The sequence below is a fragment of the Schistocerca gregaria genome, chromosome 7, assembly GCF_023897955.1.
Source record: "Schistocerca gregaria isolate iqSchGreg1 chromosome 7, iqSchGreg1.2, whole genome shotgun sequence".
In the NCBI taxonomy this organism is placed as follows: domain Eukaryota; kingdom Metazoa; phylum Arthropoda; class Insecta; order Orthoptera; family Acrididae; genus Schistocerca; species Schistocerca gregaria.
In genome coordinates, this window is record NC_064926.1 from 199,662,592 (window position 1) to 199,681,031 (window position 18,440).

Here is an 18,440-nt window from a genome sequence, read left to right on the forward strand (position 1 = left end):
GTACTGTCGTGGGTATATAGTTAGAGCAACAAATGAAAAATTATCTTTGGTAATCTGCATTTACTATCACAACTGTTCATTAATTACTCTCATGGCAGGCCTATGAATAAATAGTTTCATATTCTGATTCTGGAAAGAACCAAATCAGTAATGAAACAATTCTTTTTTCACAGTGTTATAATGAACTACCAGTTTTCTTTGTCTGCTGTAAAATGTGACACATACTTTACTAAATTTTGAAGTGCTGCAGTCTGTGAGCAACTTCACAGTATTACAGACGTGGAAGTGAAACTACAAGCCACATACAAGAGAAGGTTACAAAGTGAAACTATTAGTGTGAAAATGGTTGCATTATTCAACATAAAACAACAGGAGAGGAGCATTACTACACTGACAATAATCCATGTGTAGTAGGAGACAGAGTGTGTACATGTACATTTCTCAATATTTTCTGATAATTTCATTGCTCACAGATCACTAGGTATGACTCTTAGAGCAGTCATCTCTACAAAGAGAGAATGAAATCACAGAACCATTTGATCTTACCCTCATCCCAAATGTGAGATCTCAGTTCTCTGCAGGAAAACTCCCTGAAATGAAGGATAATTGTGTTTAACTAGTTTCCCTGAATAAATACTTGAAACCAGAAAAGAGATTAAACAGTGATGAATCTTCTTCATGAAATGTAACTCAATTTACACTGGAATGAATAGCCACAGTAACATTGTGTACTGCACCAGTTCTCAATCTTTGACACCTAGCTTTTGAGAGCAATGCTCTTCCATCTGAGCCTTTCAAAGCTTTAACTAAACATTACTTCTCTCTATTTCTGTTTCAAACTCTCCTCAGGCTCCAATGACTCTGAAGAACTGAGACCCGTGATAAAGTACAGGTAGATGAAGTGGATCTTTCATAGCCAGAGGAACTGAAAGCTTCTACTTCTTTCAAAATTACTGTTGTGTTAAATTTTCATGGTAGGTTAGAATGGTGTACTTGATCGGGACTAACATTGATGATAACCAAGATAATTTCAAAAGGAGGAAGGAAATATTGCTTGCATTGTGGTGAAAGTGTTAGCCAAATAAACTTCTCCTTAGTTAAATAGGCAGCTTCACTACCTAACTTTTCAGAGAACTATTGTAAAAATTCTAATTGGATGCTAAACATATCTAAAAAGTTCCAGTGTCGTGAAACAAACAACTTAACCATATAATTTAACAATAAACAGCCTATTTAACTAGTAATCAATGATTTTACTTACACCACTATAAAAATTTAATTTTCACACATTATAGCCAATTATAAATTTATATCCTTTACACTTCCTCCTACTATGGCACAGTTCTGCTGTTGTTAATAATGTGCAGCTTGTTGTGGCTGCAGACAAGAAAACATGGTCCAGTAACTTGCATTATTTCATTTGCCTCAAGGTCTATAGAACAGTAGCTGTTGTCACTGCACAAACACTGACAATACGAAATTATTGTAGGGCTTGGTTTTACAACTGAAGGACTGACTAGAAAACATTACACATAACACTATGTGCTGGGTACTATTACAACTTAGCTCATTTCATATGAAAGTTTCAATGATTCTTAATTCTCTCTAAACAAAAACATCAGGAGAATTAAAAAAAATCTGCATAAATGTTAAATATCAATAGTACACATACCAGATTTAATAGGCACAGTTATTGATCCCCACAAAGCACTGAATTGCTTAAGACTCATCTAGACAGTTCAAGTGCATTAAGCATCACCCTGAAGTTCAAACACTTATTCAAGGAACTTCACTGTTTAATCCATACACATTTAAGCACAATACGAGGCAGGAATTAGTCATCACTGAAGGAGTCCAGTCTCTGTCAAAGGCACCGGCTTAGCACAGTGATCACAAAGGCTGGAGTAAGGCATCTCATGCAGAAAGCAGACAATGACAACTGTCATGTTGTCACACCCTAGGCCACCCATCAGGCAGTCAGGAGAAAGGCAGTGCATCATCAGGTCTTGGCAGATGTCTTCCGGTTCCATTCCAGTGCCCACTCGCATTCGAACAAATTCCACCACCTCCTACAAAACCCAACATAAAAGTCTTTTTCTTATTCTCAATCCTTAAAATACAGAAAACAATGTGAAAACAGTAAAAATTTCTACCACAATTTTAGAAACCACTCTGCAAATATTTTTAACATATGCACTCCTAACTCCAGCGCAGCTCAGGCAGCAGCAGCGCCATCCCTCAACCAAATTTAATCGTGCCATTTTCTTTTGCTCTGCCCAACTCACGGTTTCTACTTACAAGGGTACCTTATGAATGGTTCACTCCGATTTTCTTCATACTAAAAGTAAATTAAGGTTAGCGTCTGGATATAAATTTCCTAAAGCAGGACACACACACACACACACACACACATACACACACACACATGGGGGGAGGAGGGAGGAAGGGGGGGAGGAGGGAGGAAGGGGGGGAGGAGGGAGGAAGGGGGGAGGAGGGAGGAAGGGGGGAGGAGGGAGGAAGGGGGGAGGAGGGAGGAAGGGGGGAGGAGGGAGGGAGGGGGGAGGAGGGAGGGAGGGGGGAGGAAGGGGGAGGAAGGGGGAGGGAGGGGGGAGGAAGGGGGAGGGAGGGGGAGGGAGGGGGGAGGGAGGGGGGAGGAAGGGGGAGGGAGGGGGGAGGAAGGGGGAGGAAGGGGGGAGGAAGGGGGAGGAAGGGGGGAGGAGGGAGGAAGGGGGGAGGAAGGGGGAGGAAGGGGGGAGGAGGGAGGAAGGGGGGAGGAGGGAGGAAGGGGGGAGGAGGGAGGAAGGGGGGAGGAGGGAGGAAGGGGGAGGAGGGAGGAAGGGGGAGGGAGGGGGAGGGAGGGGGAGGGAGGGGGAGGAGGGAGGAAGGGGGGAGGAGGGAGGAAGAGGGAGGAAGGGGGGATGAGGGAGGAAGGGGGGATGAGGGAGGAAGGGGGGAGGAGGGAGGAAGGGGGGAGGAGGGAGGAAGGGGGGAGGAGGGAGGAAGGGGGGAGGAGGGAGGAAGGGGGGAGGAGGGAGGAAGGGGGGAGGAGGGAGGAAGGGGGGAGGAGGGAGGAAGGGGGGAGGAGGGAGGAAGGGGGGAGGAGGGAGGAAGGGGGGAGGAAGGGGGGAGGAGGGAGGAAGGGAGGAGGAGGGAGGAAGGGGGGAGGAGGGAGGAAGGGGGGAGGAGGGAGGAAGGGGGGAGGAGGGAGGAAGGGGGGAGGAGGGAGGAAGGGGGGAGGAGGGAGGAAGGGGGGAGGAGGGAGGAAGGGGGGAGGAGGGAGGAAGGGGGGAGGGAGAGGGGGGGAGAATTTGTACTTAATTATCGAATTCATCAGTAGCTCAATGTATTGCTTAATTTGATTGTGAACAATGTCACTGGTCTGAGGCTGGCTATTTGCATACTTTTTTTACTATGCTTAATTTCATATGCATTATAAAATGAAAATGTTAATTAACAAATACTAAATCATAATTTTTAATAAAAACAACATTTTTATTTTTAATTAATGGGTGTATGAAAATAAATTAAAATTTGATACAGACACGCAAAACACGTTTTTGTTAAATGAAAAAGTTATTTAAATCAATAACAATACATTAATAATCTCCAGAAATATAAAATAGCATTTATTTTTCTGTTTAATGCTCCGTATTTTTGTATCAAATTTTAATTTATTGTGAATACTCCCTTTTTCATACAAATAATAACTAAAAGTAGAAATGTTATTTCAAAAAATTATGGTTTAACATTTGTAAATTAACATTTCCGTCTATTAACAAACACAAAATTTAAAACAGTTCATCACTAACAAGATTCATCATCAGAGGTTTTATGATTACAAGCAGATAATGTTACATGCTGAACTATTGATGCATTACAAAGGTTTTGTATGGGGGCAAGCTAAGAAGTACTGTCTCCAAAGTGTTTATGGGAAAATTCAAAGCTTTTTAAATGAAACAAATGTTAATAACATTCTACATCTTTATTTCTCAACAGTCACCCTGGTGACAAACACATTTTACCCAACAGGAGACAAGTTTACTGATACCTTCACTGTAGAATGTTTCAATCTGTTGACGGAACTACAACCCACCTCAGCTTGCACTCCTTCAATCCGATGAAACTGAAGTTTTTAAAGGTGTTCTGGTAATGTCATGTCATGTCAAAGGAGATTGTGCTACAAGAGTGGACATACTCTTGTAAATTCTAAACACTGTTACAGCATGCTGTTTCTCACACACCAACATAGTTGCACCGAACACCGTCATGTTACGTGCTACAATTCGGCACTTTCTAGAAGCAGAGGGTTGCAATTTGCGTCAGCGGAGCAGGCAAGTCGGCCAAGTAGTATTTGTTGAAAGGTGATACCTCAAACAATATTGAGAACAGAATAAAAAATTCGGCGGCATTATTTTTCAGCGTACTCTCGTACTGAACCGTGGTAGGAAATCTAATCTTCAAAGGCAATTTTTTTTCAGTTTTTTGAGAATCAAGTCATACTTCTTTAGGAAATTTATGTCTGGGCACTGACCTTCAAATCCTATAAATATGCACAAAATTTGAGAGGGCCAGTCCAGAAGTTCCACTTTTTATAGACGATAGTATATGCTTTGTTGGTTTGTACTGTCATTTTTTTTTACACTATTTCACTTGTAAAAGATGGAAACAGCCAACAGTCTAGAAACATTGTAATGGATTTTGATAGTTTACACCACATTCTTCAATACACATAAAACACTTGTTTATGGATCTGGTAAATGGAAGAAACTCAGAATATACTTTCTGAAACAAGTTTCTGGGAGAGAAATTAGTATTTAAGATTTAATGGAACCATTAACTTTTTTTAGCGTGTGTTTATATTTGTAATTTATTTCCTGTACATTGTTTGAGGGAATAATGTCACACATATGCAGAAGAACAGCAACCCAGGACATAAATTTGTGCATATAAACCAGAATAAAAAGGGTTGATGGCTACATTAAGGTAAAAATGTACAAGATTCTGCCAAACGCAATTACAAACTAGTCAAAATTCAACCCATTAATGAGATGCAAAAGACAATGCAAAATTAATAACAATTCTAACTTGGGTAACATTTCCATAATTTTCGTACAATTGAAAATACTAAAATTCTTTCATGAATACACAACATTCCTTTGGTTACAATTGACATTAATACGAAAAGTAAATTATAGTGTCTACAGTTATTAACTATACGTCATAGATGTCCACACATACAAAGAATAGCCAATACTGTGACTCCAGGTGTTGTCAAGACAAAAAGCCATTGAAAATTCTCTTTCAACAATGATTGTGTTCTAAAGGAAGTGACACAAGAAGGAAGATCAGTCTGACTGAGCCTAAGACAGTACTGGTATATGGCAGCCTCTACACATTTTATGCCCCACTTTCTCTGTGTGTCTGTCACATGCTGGGGAGTCTGTACTGTAGTTCAAAAATAAAATTTATTGTATGGATACAAATATGCACTGTCTAGGTCAACACAGTACTCCCAGTTACCTCCAAAAGGGCACCGGGCAGTTACATTGCTGTCTTCTCAGGCTAGCTATGAACCATAATCTGCAGTTAGTGCTGATTGTGGGCAACCACTATGAGGCAGATTTTAAAATTTGTGTGTCTCGTGGTAGCTGCTGAATGTTCGAATTATGTTACTACATCATAGATGCCACCCTTGATAAGAGATTGTCAGTAATCATATGGCAAATATGGAAAGAGGGTGGGGGTTTCCACATCCCCCCCCCCTCCCCAAAAATTAAAAAAACTAGAAGCCTGACTTAGCCTTTAAACTTTATATTTCAGACTATTTCTGGCCCTAAACTGATATTTTAACTGATCATATACCACTTTCAATAAAGAAAACTACTCTAGCCTCAGTGTCACTGACATGTCCAGTGAATGTGAGAGGGGAATCTACAGTTTATCTCCCCACAGCAGCCACATTTACCACTGACTGCAGCCTCCTACATATATACATTCATTTCTGCCTCATACATAGCATCACTTTTTTTTTCTACCACCACCTTGTCATATGGCAGGATTCACTAACATGCTCACAAGTCTTACCAAAATCAGATAACTAATTCCGATGTTGTTGCTGTGGTGTTGAGACATGAGATACTTAAAATTTTCCTATATCTGTCACTGCTGTCGGTGTGAAGCAATGCAGCATTTATTTTTTATTTTTTGGTAGGGTCACGTGTATGTGTTTTATAACTGTGACTTCAAACATTCCAGAGACACTTCTCTCCCTCAGAGTGTGACAAATTCCTAAATTTTGCTTCTTGTCCACTCCATTTCACACAGGAACACACATAATAACAAGCAACATTACAGACAGAGCAAACCCAAACACTAGTGTTGCACAGGGGCATTTAGTGTTAGCAAGCCAGGAACAGTCACTTTTTTGTCATGCACATTACAAGACACAATCTGCCTATTCAGTGCCAATGTCAGACCAATTTGCCCTCACATTCACAAACATACACATGCTGTTAACTAAGTACTATTCCCAGGGGTAACATGTGGTCAACTCCAGGCTAGAGTTCCATCAATACCACAACCCGGACAATGATATTGTTCGTAAGTAAATGATTTGCAAGGACTAGGCTGTAAATATGATTTCACCTGCACAAACACATGATACAACGCTTTTTATGCTGACTCCTTTATCCACAATATAGAAGTTCAGCTGACCTCTATCCTGTGTGGCGCGAGTAGAAACGGTTTATTGTCACTTGCTCCAGTGGGTACACCAAACTACTGGGAAATAACTAAGTTATCGAAGTACTAACATGTCTGGGAGGTAGCAATACAACAGTTCCAACTCAGGAGCCACTCAAGACCAGAAACAAACCAAGTCAACTCGGCTGCACAATACATACAGCAATGAATGAGCTGTGCCGTCAGCCCAGGCCACAGGCTCAGCAGCAAACAATTGCCACCAAGACGTGCCAAATGACACTCTTATCTTAGCAGTGGCTCCACTTACAACAGCGGCCTTCAACGGTCACTCACAGCCCTAATACCACTGACATGTCCGTGCTAAGTGGGGAACCCGAATCACTGTTGGATAAAGATGCTGAATATAAAGGTTCACAGTAGAGTTAAACTGCACAGTCCATTGCTGCAGGATAACTTGTGCATCACACACTTGTTCAAAACAGTCCAGTTGGTTAACAAATCTCTCATGGCAGGACAAGAAGGTGCAGCTGTCCAGCCACCACTGTTCCCAACTATTTGGATTTCCACCCTTGAAGTCCATTTTCAATACAACAATGGGGCCATAGTTTCACTGGTAAACCGAGCAATGGATGCTCAACTAGGATGTCTTAACTTGTCTCCAGCCTCTAGGCATTTGGTAGTTATCGTTGACATTTCCATCCCTCTTCTGGATCTGTTCATTATCACTGAGGCCAACAAACAGGTCATGTAGCCAATCACCTAATTCATCATTAAACATTCTTTTGATACCAACATTTTTGTCTGACACTAATTTTCATTATTTGGGTTTTTCTATCTCTCCTAAGGTCCAGCTCATATGAGAGACAGCGGCATTCCACGAACTGGACAATCTCTGCACTGTCTTCACACCTATATTAAAATCAGATCTGGAAAGTGTCTCAGGCTTTAAGGCTCACATCACCCTCCACCCAGATGCAGATCTGTAGACCTTTTCTAGCCAACCTATGTGAAATAGTAACACAAGGACTCTACTGTCATCACAAGGCTGTGGTACTCGAGCCTGTGAGGTCCAGTGCCTGAGCTACCCCGATTTTCATGATACGAAACAAATGGTTCACTATCTGGAGATTTGAGGCCACAATCACTGCACAATCACAAATAGATACTCACCTTATATTACTAATCTTTCTGGAGCACAATTCTTCTCAAATATTGACCCAGTGAATCCATTTTAGAAGCTGCCTTTACATCAAGATTCGCATAACATTACTATAATTTATACACCTTTTGGATCATATATGTACAACCTGAAGTAGCTAACAGGGCATTTTCCAGAATGCACCAATTATTTAGATGACCTAACTCTCACAGGTGTCTCCCAATAGGCGCATTTCCAAAACTCCCCAAACCCTCTTTACAACTATGCGGGACACGAGATTGTGGTGCCATTTAGAGAAGTGTAGGTTTATTCACACAGAAGTTGAGTGGAGGCTGGCAAACACAGACAATGTCTCTCTCTCTGCCCGACTGCTGTCCTCCAAGAAAAAAACTACCTTCACGGTCTACAATTACACTACCACCAACACATGGCAGCTAGTGTTTTTGACCAGCATTTGCCACTCTCCAGAGCCTTCTGCATCACAGCAATGTAGTCTGCCCTCACTCTCAACATGGCAATGACAGTGTAACAGGAAGTTGGTTGGATGGTTTGGGGGATTAAAGGGATCAGACTGCTATGGTCATCGGTCCCTTTTTCCAAAACTTAAAAACACCCACAGAGAATAAAAGCGAACAAGGAACAGATGACAGACGACACAGGACAGGAGAAACTGAGAAAGACCAGACAAAATGAATTAAAATCACAGAGTGACGGTGGTTGGTCGACCAGAGAGAGAGAGAGAGAGAGAGAGAGAGAGAGAGAGAGAGAGAGAGAGCCAACCACTGAGAAACACATTAAAAACTCAGTCTAAAACCATAGGCGTAAGGCGGCTCGCAAATCAGTCTCCGGGAGGCAAATGTCCAGAGATGGTTTACTGGTGGCCTCTTTCGCCAGGCGCTCAACATTTTCATTGCCAGGTATCCCAACATGGCCTGAGGTCCACACAAAGACCACTTAACTGGCAAGAGCATGGAGGGACTCATGGACAGTCCTCACCAGACAAGAGCGAGGGAAACACTGGTCGATAGCTCGTAAACTGCTCAGGGAGTCGCTACAGATAACGAAGGACTCACCTGAGCAGGAGCGGATATAGCTCAGCAGTGAAAACGCTGCAGCCAGCCGGCAAGGATCATTGTTCGTAATGGTCCCCTACAGTTAGAGCATAGCTGACACGACCAGCAACCATCGATTCGTCAGTGTAAAACACACCAAAGCCCTGATACGTGGCTAGGGTGGAATAAAAGCGGCAGCAGAAGGCCTCCGCAGGGATTGAGTCCTTCGGGCCCTGCGCCAATTCGAGCCGAAGGCAAAGGCAAGGCACACAACACGGGGGTGTATGCAGAGGGGCTCGGAAAGGAGATGGAGCAGGAAAAACCCCAAGCCCGGAGAGAAGCTCTCTGACGCAGACAGCGATCGTACAACTCGACCGGGACCGACGTTCTGAGAGATGGACGACCGACTGCGGGAACAGGAGACGATAATTAGGATGCCCAGGCAAGCTACAAACATGCGCGAGTGATTCTGCTGATGCAGCTCTCGTCACTGGCAGTGGCAGCCACCACCACCACCCCCACTGTTGTCAGTATTTTACTGCATACTCTGCAGATTCTACCCTGAAGGCTGCTTCAAGTTATAGTGTGGCAACATATATCACAGTAGTGTACAGAGTGGAGGCACTGGCCATTGCCGTACAGAATTATGTCACCCCTCCTGTGGCCTAAACCCCTTGTGTGAGATACTCGTTAGATGGAGGTGGGCTGTGCTGTGTGTCCTTCCTGTCCCACTCCAGTGGTTACATGGGCTACAATAGCCAAGCAAACACCCTACGCTATGACGTCGTCGTTGCTCCCATCTATGTCGCCACAGCATCAGGTGCTGTCATCGCTACAGTGCTCACAGTTACCGCTGTCTTTACGCTCACAGTCAAGGAATATAACAACCACCCTCACTATGCCTTCAAGTATAGTGCGCAACACACACACACACACACACACACACACACACACACACACACACACACACACTAACACTAACACTATGCACTGTCCAACACCTCCACAATCTCTGCCATCACCATTCCTGCTGTAGCCTGCTACTCAGCAAACTCCATCTATTCAGTTGGATTTGTCTACCCTAATGATGCTACCTACGGGATCAGCACCACTATCAAGATAGCAACTCTAACGCCACCGACAGGAGGCAACGCAGCACCAACAGTGACGAACGACACAGTGGGCTTAGTGTTTATATAATCAGTACCAGCTGTGATGAATGTGAGCTGTTCTGGCACATTGGTACTATCCTACATTTTAGGAATCAACAACTCCATGAACAACACAGCGACAGAGAACACTGCAAAGAATCCCATACAGAAACTCAACCCATAAAGTGTAAAGTGAAAGTCGCTCTCATCTGGTGGATGGTGAGCTGCACTAAAGTGCTATTTTTGCCCTACTACAACCACAAACTGTCACTCCACCCACATCACCGCATCCCAGGAGCACACTACGCAATTCGGGCACGGGCCCATAAGCAGTGAGTAAACACAATGGGCCACCACTACTATCTACACTCTGCCACCCAAAGCACTGGCCACAGTGCTTCTGTCCACGCAAGCCTAATTATACCAGTCCAACAATAAAGAAATGGGTTTCGATGGCTGATAGGTGGCAATATTACCTTTGAAGCACTGGAATTGCTAAGATAGCATCACCTGTATTTTCTCACTTGAATATGCTGACCAACAGCTATTTCAGCTGCCTAAATAAATATAGCTACATGGCTGGTGATCTGACATTTGGTTCTGTTGCACTTAATTGCCACCTCACCTGTCTCTGCTACATTACAGCATCATCTTTGCCTATAACTTCGCCTCTACTTAGAATCTGTTTGCTTGTCATTCATTCATCCCACTCTTCGTTATCATCAACATCTCACTAAGGACAGTTTTTTTTTTATATACAGGTCATATTGAGAAAGCCAATTTTTTCGTTTTTTATTTATTGCTTCTTCCGTTGTTGTTTTTGTACTGGTGTCCTCCTTTCACTTTTAGTTAACTTCTCGAAACAACTGAAAATCTGCTGGACACAAATTTGGTGAATGTAAAAGGATGATTAAAGACTTCAAATTCTTTACTGGTGAAAAGCCACACATTCTCTTCAATTTATGGAAAGGTGTAGGCTCAGAGGTGTGATGATACTGTTGATCTTGGTACTCACACAGAATTGCACGAATTCTCAAGCATGAACAATTTAGTACTCAACCGAGAAATCAGCTTCTGGCCTAGTTCCTAATGAATGATACCTTTGTGACCAAGATCATGTACTCCAGAGACAACAGTATGTGCCATTCTAAATGCAGTTTCATAAATATTGTTGCATCAACTGTGTAATTGAGACTGACTTCCAAGTAATGTGAGTATATTACATCATATCGTCTCTTCAGTGCACTTATACCTCCAAAATATGAGGGCTGACCAACAAAGACAGACTGATTTCTTTCCTGTAGCTTTCATCATGGTTTCCAATCTGTATCATGAATATCTGAAAAAAGTGGGTTTTCATTTATAATGTCCATAGACAGCAGCACTCTCATATTAAAGTGTTCATAGTAATGCCCCTTTTTTGTAGACGCTCTTTTCATTTTGCATACCAAACAAAATGGGACAAGAGGAGCATTATGACAGAATAAAATTCTGCCTTCATTTTAACCATATAGCCATTGAAACTTACAAAAAGCTGCAGCAAGCATACAGTGAAGATGCATTACCTCGTGCAACAGTGTTAAGTTGTTCAAGGATTTCAAAGGTGGTCAACTTATCTATGTTAAGCAAGGTGGGCCCGGTGTTTCAGATTCTGCTGTGATTGAAGTCAACACCAACACCAAAACACCAACACAGCAGCTTTACATTTATGCATGATCATCTCCATATGACAGGTTTGTGTCCACTGGGTGCCAAATTTATTGATATGTGGCACCTGAATAAAAAGCTGTGCAAATTGAGACAAGTCACGAGTTACTGCATCTCTTGGCCGATCCTAATTGAGGGGATATGTTTCTGGGATCAATCACCACCAGTGACGACTCATGGCTGCATTATTATTATCCTGAAGGAAAATGAGCCAGTACAGGATGGAAATCACATTGCTCGCCAACAGCAAAATGGCAAAAGATGTTTCATCTGGAGCAAAAGTGATGGTGATCACATTTTTTGTCTGCAAGGAATGATTTATCAGCGTGTAGTTCCCCCTGGAACCACTGTTACAGTAGTATACCACACGTTAGTGTTGGCTAAACTGTGACAACACATTGCAGGAAATGACCAGAACTTTCTCGGACTGGGTGGAGACTTCATCATCACAAAGTATTTGGTGTCAAACTGCAAGACAAGTAACACAGTTTCTGGCTCAATTCATCATTACCTGTGTACTGTTCCACCTAACTGCCCTGATCTTGCATACTGTGATTTTTTTATTCCCATCACTTAAGGCAAAGCTACGAAGTAATCAATTTGAGAATTCTGAAGCACTGCTCAAAAAAAGTGAGGCGATTCCCAAGGGCCTGACAGAGAATGGCCTGGATCACACTTTAAGAGTACTGGCAGAAACGTTACAAAATTGCATTTAAGTATGAGAGGACTACTTTGAAAATAAGAGAGAAGTACTTTGAAAAAGGTCATGTTAAGATTGAACTGGAGTAATAAACATTTGTGAAAAACAGCCAGTCTGTTGATCATCCCTTGTAAAACAAGCAAAATTCACCATGCACAGATATTCTATTGGTAGTTCCTGTATCAATAATTTTAATATTGGTATTGCGCATGCAACAACTGAAAAGTTTTTTTTGTACATTACACGTTTTGTTTTATTCAATTGAATTATCACCAATGGTAAGGTTTTCTCTTGTGTTTCTTGTTCATAATGTGTATGTGATGTTTGCATACACATTTCACTACAGTTTTCTTCTTTTTTACTCTTGCTTTATATAAAACAAACAACATTGGCAGACCATAAGAGGCCAACAACAAAAGGCATGGTTGACAATGTCTACCAGTAAAGCAATATTTTTAAGACATCCAGTCACATAGACCATAAGCAGTTGCATGACCAAAGGGAGAAAGGGGCAGGACTGATTCCCCATTTACTAAGTTCCCTGCGGCAGGCATTCTTCTCAGGTGCCTATTATAACAAGAGTGTGCAGACCTTCTGATTCCCCAAATACTCTTACAAAATATGATGCTTTGTCCTCTTGATATTACTCTCGTACATCAATTCTGCACATCTGTCCATTGCAAGACTTTCAACCACTCACTTTGTTTCACTGCAGCTCTTTTTCAGTTTTGCTGTCAGTGGAGCATTCTTAATTACTTTACGCTACAAGGTGCATTCAAGTTATAGCACCTCAGAGTTTTTCCTCACAAACATCACACAAAAACTGTGAAACTTGTGTCATTTCTTGGGGTAATTTCCCTGCAGCCACACACGTTACTCAAAATTGACGCTATGATTCCACGAGCACTGCGAATGTTTCTTTAGGAGTCTGGTTTGATCCCTGGAGAAAAAAACAAAAATCGCTTGTACAATTGCAGCACAGTTAGTAAATGTGTGACCACGGAGAGTATCTTTCATAACTGGAAACAGTTAAAAGTCACTAGTAGTCAAGGTCTGGTGATTAGAGTGCATGAGAAATCACTTCAAAGTTGTTGTCACAAAGAAACGGTAGTGTCGCCATTCCCCCAATGCGCTGGTGCATTTTCTTGGTGAAAGAGCATACGTGCAACCTTTTCCGTCTCCTTTCATGCAACACTGGGAAGAGCTTCTTTGAAATGTATTGATAGGATGCATTTGTCACCATAGTGCCCTTCAGAACGCAATAAGTAAGGATTACACCATCACTTTCGGAGAACAAGCCATCATCATTTTTTTCAGTGCTGGCACTTACTCAAAATATTGCCGTAGCTGTGTATGCTTCCACCAAATTGGCTGGCACTCCATTTCAGCATTTGGAAAAAGCATCCAGGTCTCATCCCACTGTCACATTCGATGAAAGAAGTCTCACTTACACCATTGTCACTTGACAACATTACCTGCCAATACGCCACAGCCTTACTGTCTTCAGTCAGCAATCTTGACAACCACATTTTCATATCTTCGAGCACGAGTGCATGCACATATCTCACAGAAATGACAGCTTTGGATGTTGTGTGTTCCACAGTCATTCATCGAACCCTAAAACAACTTTTCCACTTGTCCAATCATGTCATCAGACCGGCTAGTGTGAGGGTGGACTGTCTTGGTTTGTTGTTCTTCCTTCTTTGAACTGTCACACCCACAAACAAACAGGAGAAACATCCATGACTATCACTGCACGCCTTATTCAGGTGGTGATGGAGAATATGAATGATTACGAGCTGTTCATAATGAGAACATTGTTCTTTTTTTTACCGCTGCCACCCATGTTTGTGTACCAGAATGTGCGGCCAATTCTGTCACACATACACACCGAATGAGTGTATAATTTAAAACAAATCAATGCAGAATATTTACATAATTCACTGTTAAATTGAATTCTAGAGGGAAAAAACCTTCGACTCTGAGTATACTGAATGGCTATAACAATCAGATATTCCCACCTTACATCAGTGATCAATGCAGTGCAGAAGAGCTTACCTCATTAGTCATAACATCCCAGATTCCATCACAAGCAATTACAATGAATTCCCATTCGGTTGTGATGTCACGTATCTCCACATCAGGAAAAGCTGAAAAATATATGAAGTAATTAATAGCGTGTTTCCTGGTGTTCTGATGAGCAATTGTATAAAAAATGTCAATATGCTATAACTATCATATAATTCATCTAATTACAATAAGAAAACCAGAATATACTAGCTCCAACAGCATTTGGTGAATATGCACAAGTAAATACTTATGCAATATCTATAGCCTTTTTGAATACCCTATTCCTTACATAACAGCATTGTATCTTTAGCAAAATATTAACTTCTCCTCCTCCTCCTCCTCCTCCGTGATCAGGCCCAGCGGACCTCACACTTCTACAAGTTTCCCCCTACATTGTATTCTGTCCAATGCTGCTATCCGCCATCTGTCCACATCTATTGATGCTTGGTTTAAATCTTCATGGAGGCCATTCCTCCAACACTTCTTGGGTTTCCCTGGGGGTCTCTTTCCTGTAGGTGTGAAATACAGGAGCTTCCGAGGCCATCTTTGATCCTCCATTCGGGCCACATGGCCAACCCACTGCATTCGTTTGACTTTGACAGTTCCTGCTGCTGGTATAGTTCCTCAAGCTCTCGGTTGTATCTGATCCTCCATTCTCGTGTCTGCATCCAGAACTGGACCATAGATCAACTGAAGCACTTTTCTCTCAAAAATGAGGAGCTTATGGAAGTCCTGTTTCTGGATACTCCATGTCTCACAGCCATATAGAACAACAGGCTGAATCAGGGTTTTGTACAGTCGAATCTTTAACTGTCTGGAGAGATATCTGGACCAAAGCAGTTGTGCTACGCTGCGATAAGATCGGTTTCCTGCTTATATTATGGCATTGATGTCTGCTTCAGATGACGAGTTCTCAGTGAAAAGTGCCCCTAGGTATTTGAATTCATGCACTCTTGTAGGACTGGTCTCCCACCTGCAGTGATTGTAGATGACCAGCAGTCTGACCATGCGCCATAACGAGGCACTCTGTCTTGGCTTTGTTTATGTTTAGCCCAAATTTGCTGACAGCCTTTAGTGTTTTGGTAATTTGCTCCAATTCCTCTTCAGACTTAGAGAGTAAACAGATCTCGTCTGCAAAGGCTACATAAGCCAATCTCTCTCCTTTGATTTCAATCCCTTTGTTCTCTTGGAAGGTCTCACGTATGATCTTCTCTAGGACAGAGTTGAACAGGTTAGGGGGCAACCCATCTCCTTGTCTGAGTCCTGTCATAATTTCAATAACTTATCCTTCATCTACACAAATTATTTTTAATTCTGAGAAAAATGGCAGTGCTGATAGTTCCCGCATTCTATCAGTAAACGTCTATAAATAAAAACTTTATACTTCTTATTTGCTGAACACAAGCATGTGAAGAAATGAGAAGAAAATTTAATGTCACGGAAACATTATGGTCTGGCAAACATACATAATAATAATATAAAAAATAAGATCAATAATTCAGAATTTAAAAATGCATCTATTTATGCAGATATCAGTATCAGACTGCTCACTATGTTTCATAAGAATAAGCACAGCTGCTTGTTTCCATATTCTCTTATGTTAATTCTCACAAAGTCATTTATTCAGCTCTTCTCTAAGTGATAGGCCTACCTTTACACATAGAAAAAGAGGAATGAGACGTAACATATTATTAAAGGAATATTGGAAAAGCACTCACCAGTTACCATTTGTTCCTCTGCTGATTTTCTGTTGTTCCTTTTAAAGTTAAAGTCTCCCAGAGCACGTGATAATGCAAGATTGCCATTGACACGGTTGAACTCTACATATCCCCCTGCTGCCACAATTCGCCGACATTCAGCCTCATTGTTAGGCTTGTGATCTTGTGAAAGTGGTTCTACATGTCCTGCTATACAAGCCACAGCTCGAGAATCACCAACATTTGCCTGCAAGTTCCAAGAGAAAAACCGTTAAATTATTACAAATGTGACACTGTTAAAGAAAAAGAGAAAAAAGGGAAATGGTGTATGTTCAGGAACGATGTAGCAGCACATTATAGTTGATTTTATCTGACTTCAAAATTAAGGTACAACACGAAGTCACGTAGGAGGCATGTGACCATCATGTAAACTTGATTCTTCATCCACTGCTGAATAGGCTGCTAATTATCCACTTTGCTATTAAGAAATGATTTATTGATGTGTTTGGGGCTCTGATCATCAGAAATATCAAAAATAAGAATAAAGTCTTCCTACAGACTATGAAGTCATGTGCATCACCTTTGTCCTGATACCGATGCACGTGATTCCATACACTGTATTTTTAATGTTACTGATGAAGGGCAGAGCCTGAAACGTGTCAATAAATCATTTCTGAACAGCAAAGTGAATAATTATTTAATGGCCTATTTAGCAATGGATAAAGATTCCAATATCAAAGTATTCCCATACACACAGAATGAGCCTACGGTAGCACATGCAGGAATCTTACACTATCATCCTAGGCAGGGTTCTAGTGGAGGTGGACTGCTGTTGCCTTACTCTGACCTGTTATGAAGTGTCAAGTTTGTACACGTGTCATGTGGATAACTGAATAGTGCTTGAACAGTCCAGTATTGGGTCTGTGCTGTTATGGACGAAAGGAAGAGTGAGGGTGAAATCTGGCACCTACAGAGCTTGCTCATCTCTAATAGCATCAAGGAGGTTGTCGAGCCTAACGTGCCTATCTGACGGGTGGATCATTATCAAAAGTGCTACATGCCATCACTTCATGCAACACTGTGGAAAGGTTTGGAATTTAATCCAGAAGGAAGGAAGGAAGGAAGGAAAGAAGATGTACAGTTTAACATCCCCTCGACAGGAGGCAATCCAAGAAGGAAAGAAGCTCAGATTATGAAAAGAAGTTGGCCATGCCGTTTTGAAAGAAACCATCCTGGCATTTGCCTGAAACGAATTAGGGGAAGCACGGAAAACCTAAATCTGGATTGTCAGACGGGGATTTCAACTGTTGCCCTCGTGAGAGTCCAGTCTGTTAACCACTGCACCTCCTCACTCCTAATTTAATAATTAGCACAAAGACTCGTGATCAGAAATTTGCACCACCGCTTCTCCTACTCTCACATACAAAACACGGTGACTGAAAAATTTCCACCAGCAGGTTTCAACCTACAATATTTCCGAGTCATCCACATCCACGGCTAAGCGATCAGTGGAGATGACTGCCACGAGGAGAATCTACATTCAATTCCTGGTACTGCCTAGGATTCTTCCTTGATGGAGGCCTGGCAAGGGGCGCACTAGGGCTCGTGATGCCAATGAGGAGCTGCTTGACCAAGTAGTAATCACTACACAGTCTGGAAAACGGCTGGGAACGGGGAGATTTGCTGACCATATTATTATACCAACAAAGGTGATGCTACGTGTGAGATTGTTTACATTTACCAAATTGTCAATGAAGTTGCTAATGAGACCAGAAAAAAAAAGAGGAAGGAAGGAAGGTTATGGTTTCATGTCCCATCAACTATAAGGTCGCAGGTCGTTAGAGATGGCACACAAAAACCAACCAGAAAGCTGTACTAGTTCCCTTTATTCTCAACAACAGTGTGTTTCTGATATAATTTTTTTTTTATGGCTAAATCATGGCATACTTTATTTGTGATAATATACAACCCAGTCATCAGTCAAGGTCACCTGTTCACAGAAAGATTAAGATTACCTGACTGGTGATTGTATTATATATTACCACAAACAAAGTATGCCATGATTTAGCTTAACAAAGATTCCAAGACTTAACAAGCGGGAAAGCGCCGGTAGATAGGCACAATGAATAAAACACACAAACAAACACACAGAATTTCGAGTTTTCGCAACCGGCGGCTGCTTCGTCAGGAAAGAGGGAAGGA

The 18,440-nt window shown here is 41.8% G+C and overlaps 1 protein-coding gene across 6 annotated transcripts in view; it reads right to left on the bottom strand.

Annotated features, from left to right (window-relative positions):
- The window catches only part of LOC126281295 (probable protein phosphatase 2C T23F11.1), a 56,031-nt gene that overhangs the window by 250 nt on the left and 37,341 nt on the right, over positions 1–18,440 (bottom strand). For all 6 annotated transcript variants that reach the window (XM_049980125.1, XM_049980124.1, XM_049980123.1 and 3 more), the window contains 3 exons: positions 16,260–16,485; positions 14,530–14,621; positions 1–2,069 (listed from right to left, as the gene is read on the bottom strand). The exon at positions 1–2,069 is cut by the window's left edge and continues 250 nt beyond it. In XM_049980125.1, the coding sequence (XP_049836082.1) occupies positions 1,842–2,069; positions 14,530–14,621; positions 16,260–16,485 (546 nt within the window). In that variant the 3' untranslated portion in view covers positions 1–1,841. The remainder of the gene's footprint in view (positions 2,070–14,529; positions 14,622–16,259; positions 16,486–18,440) is intronic.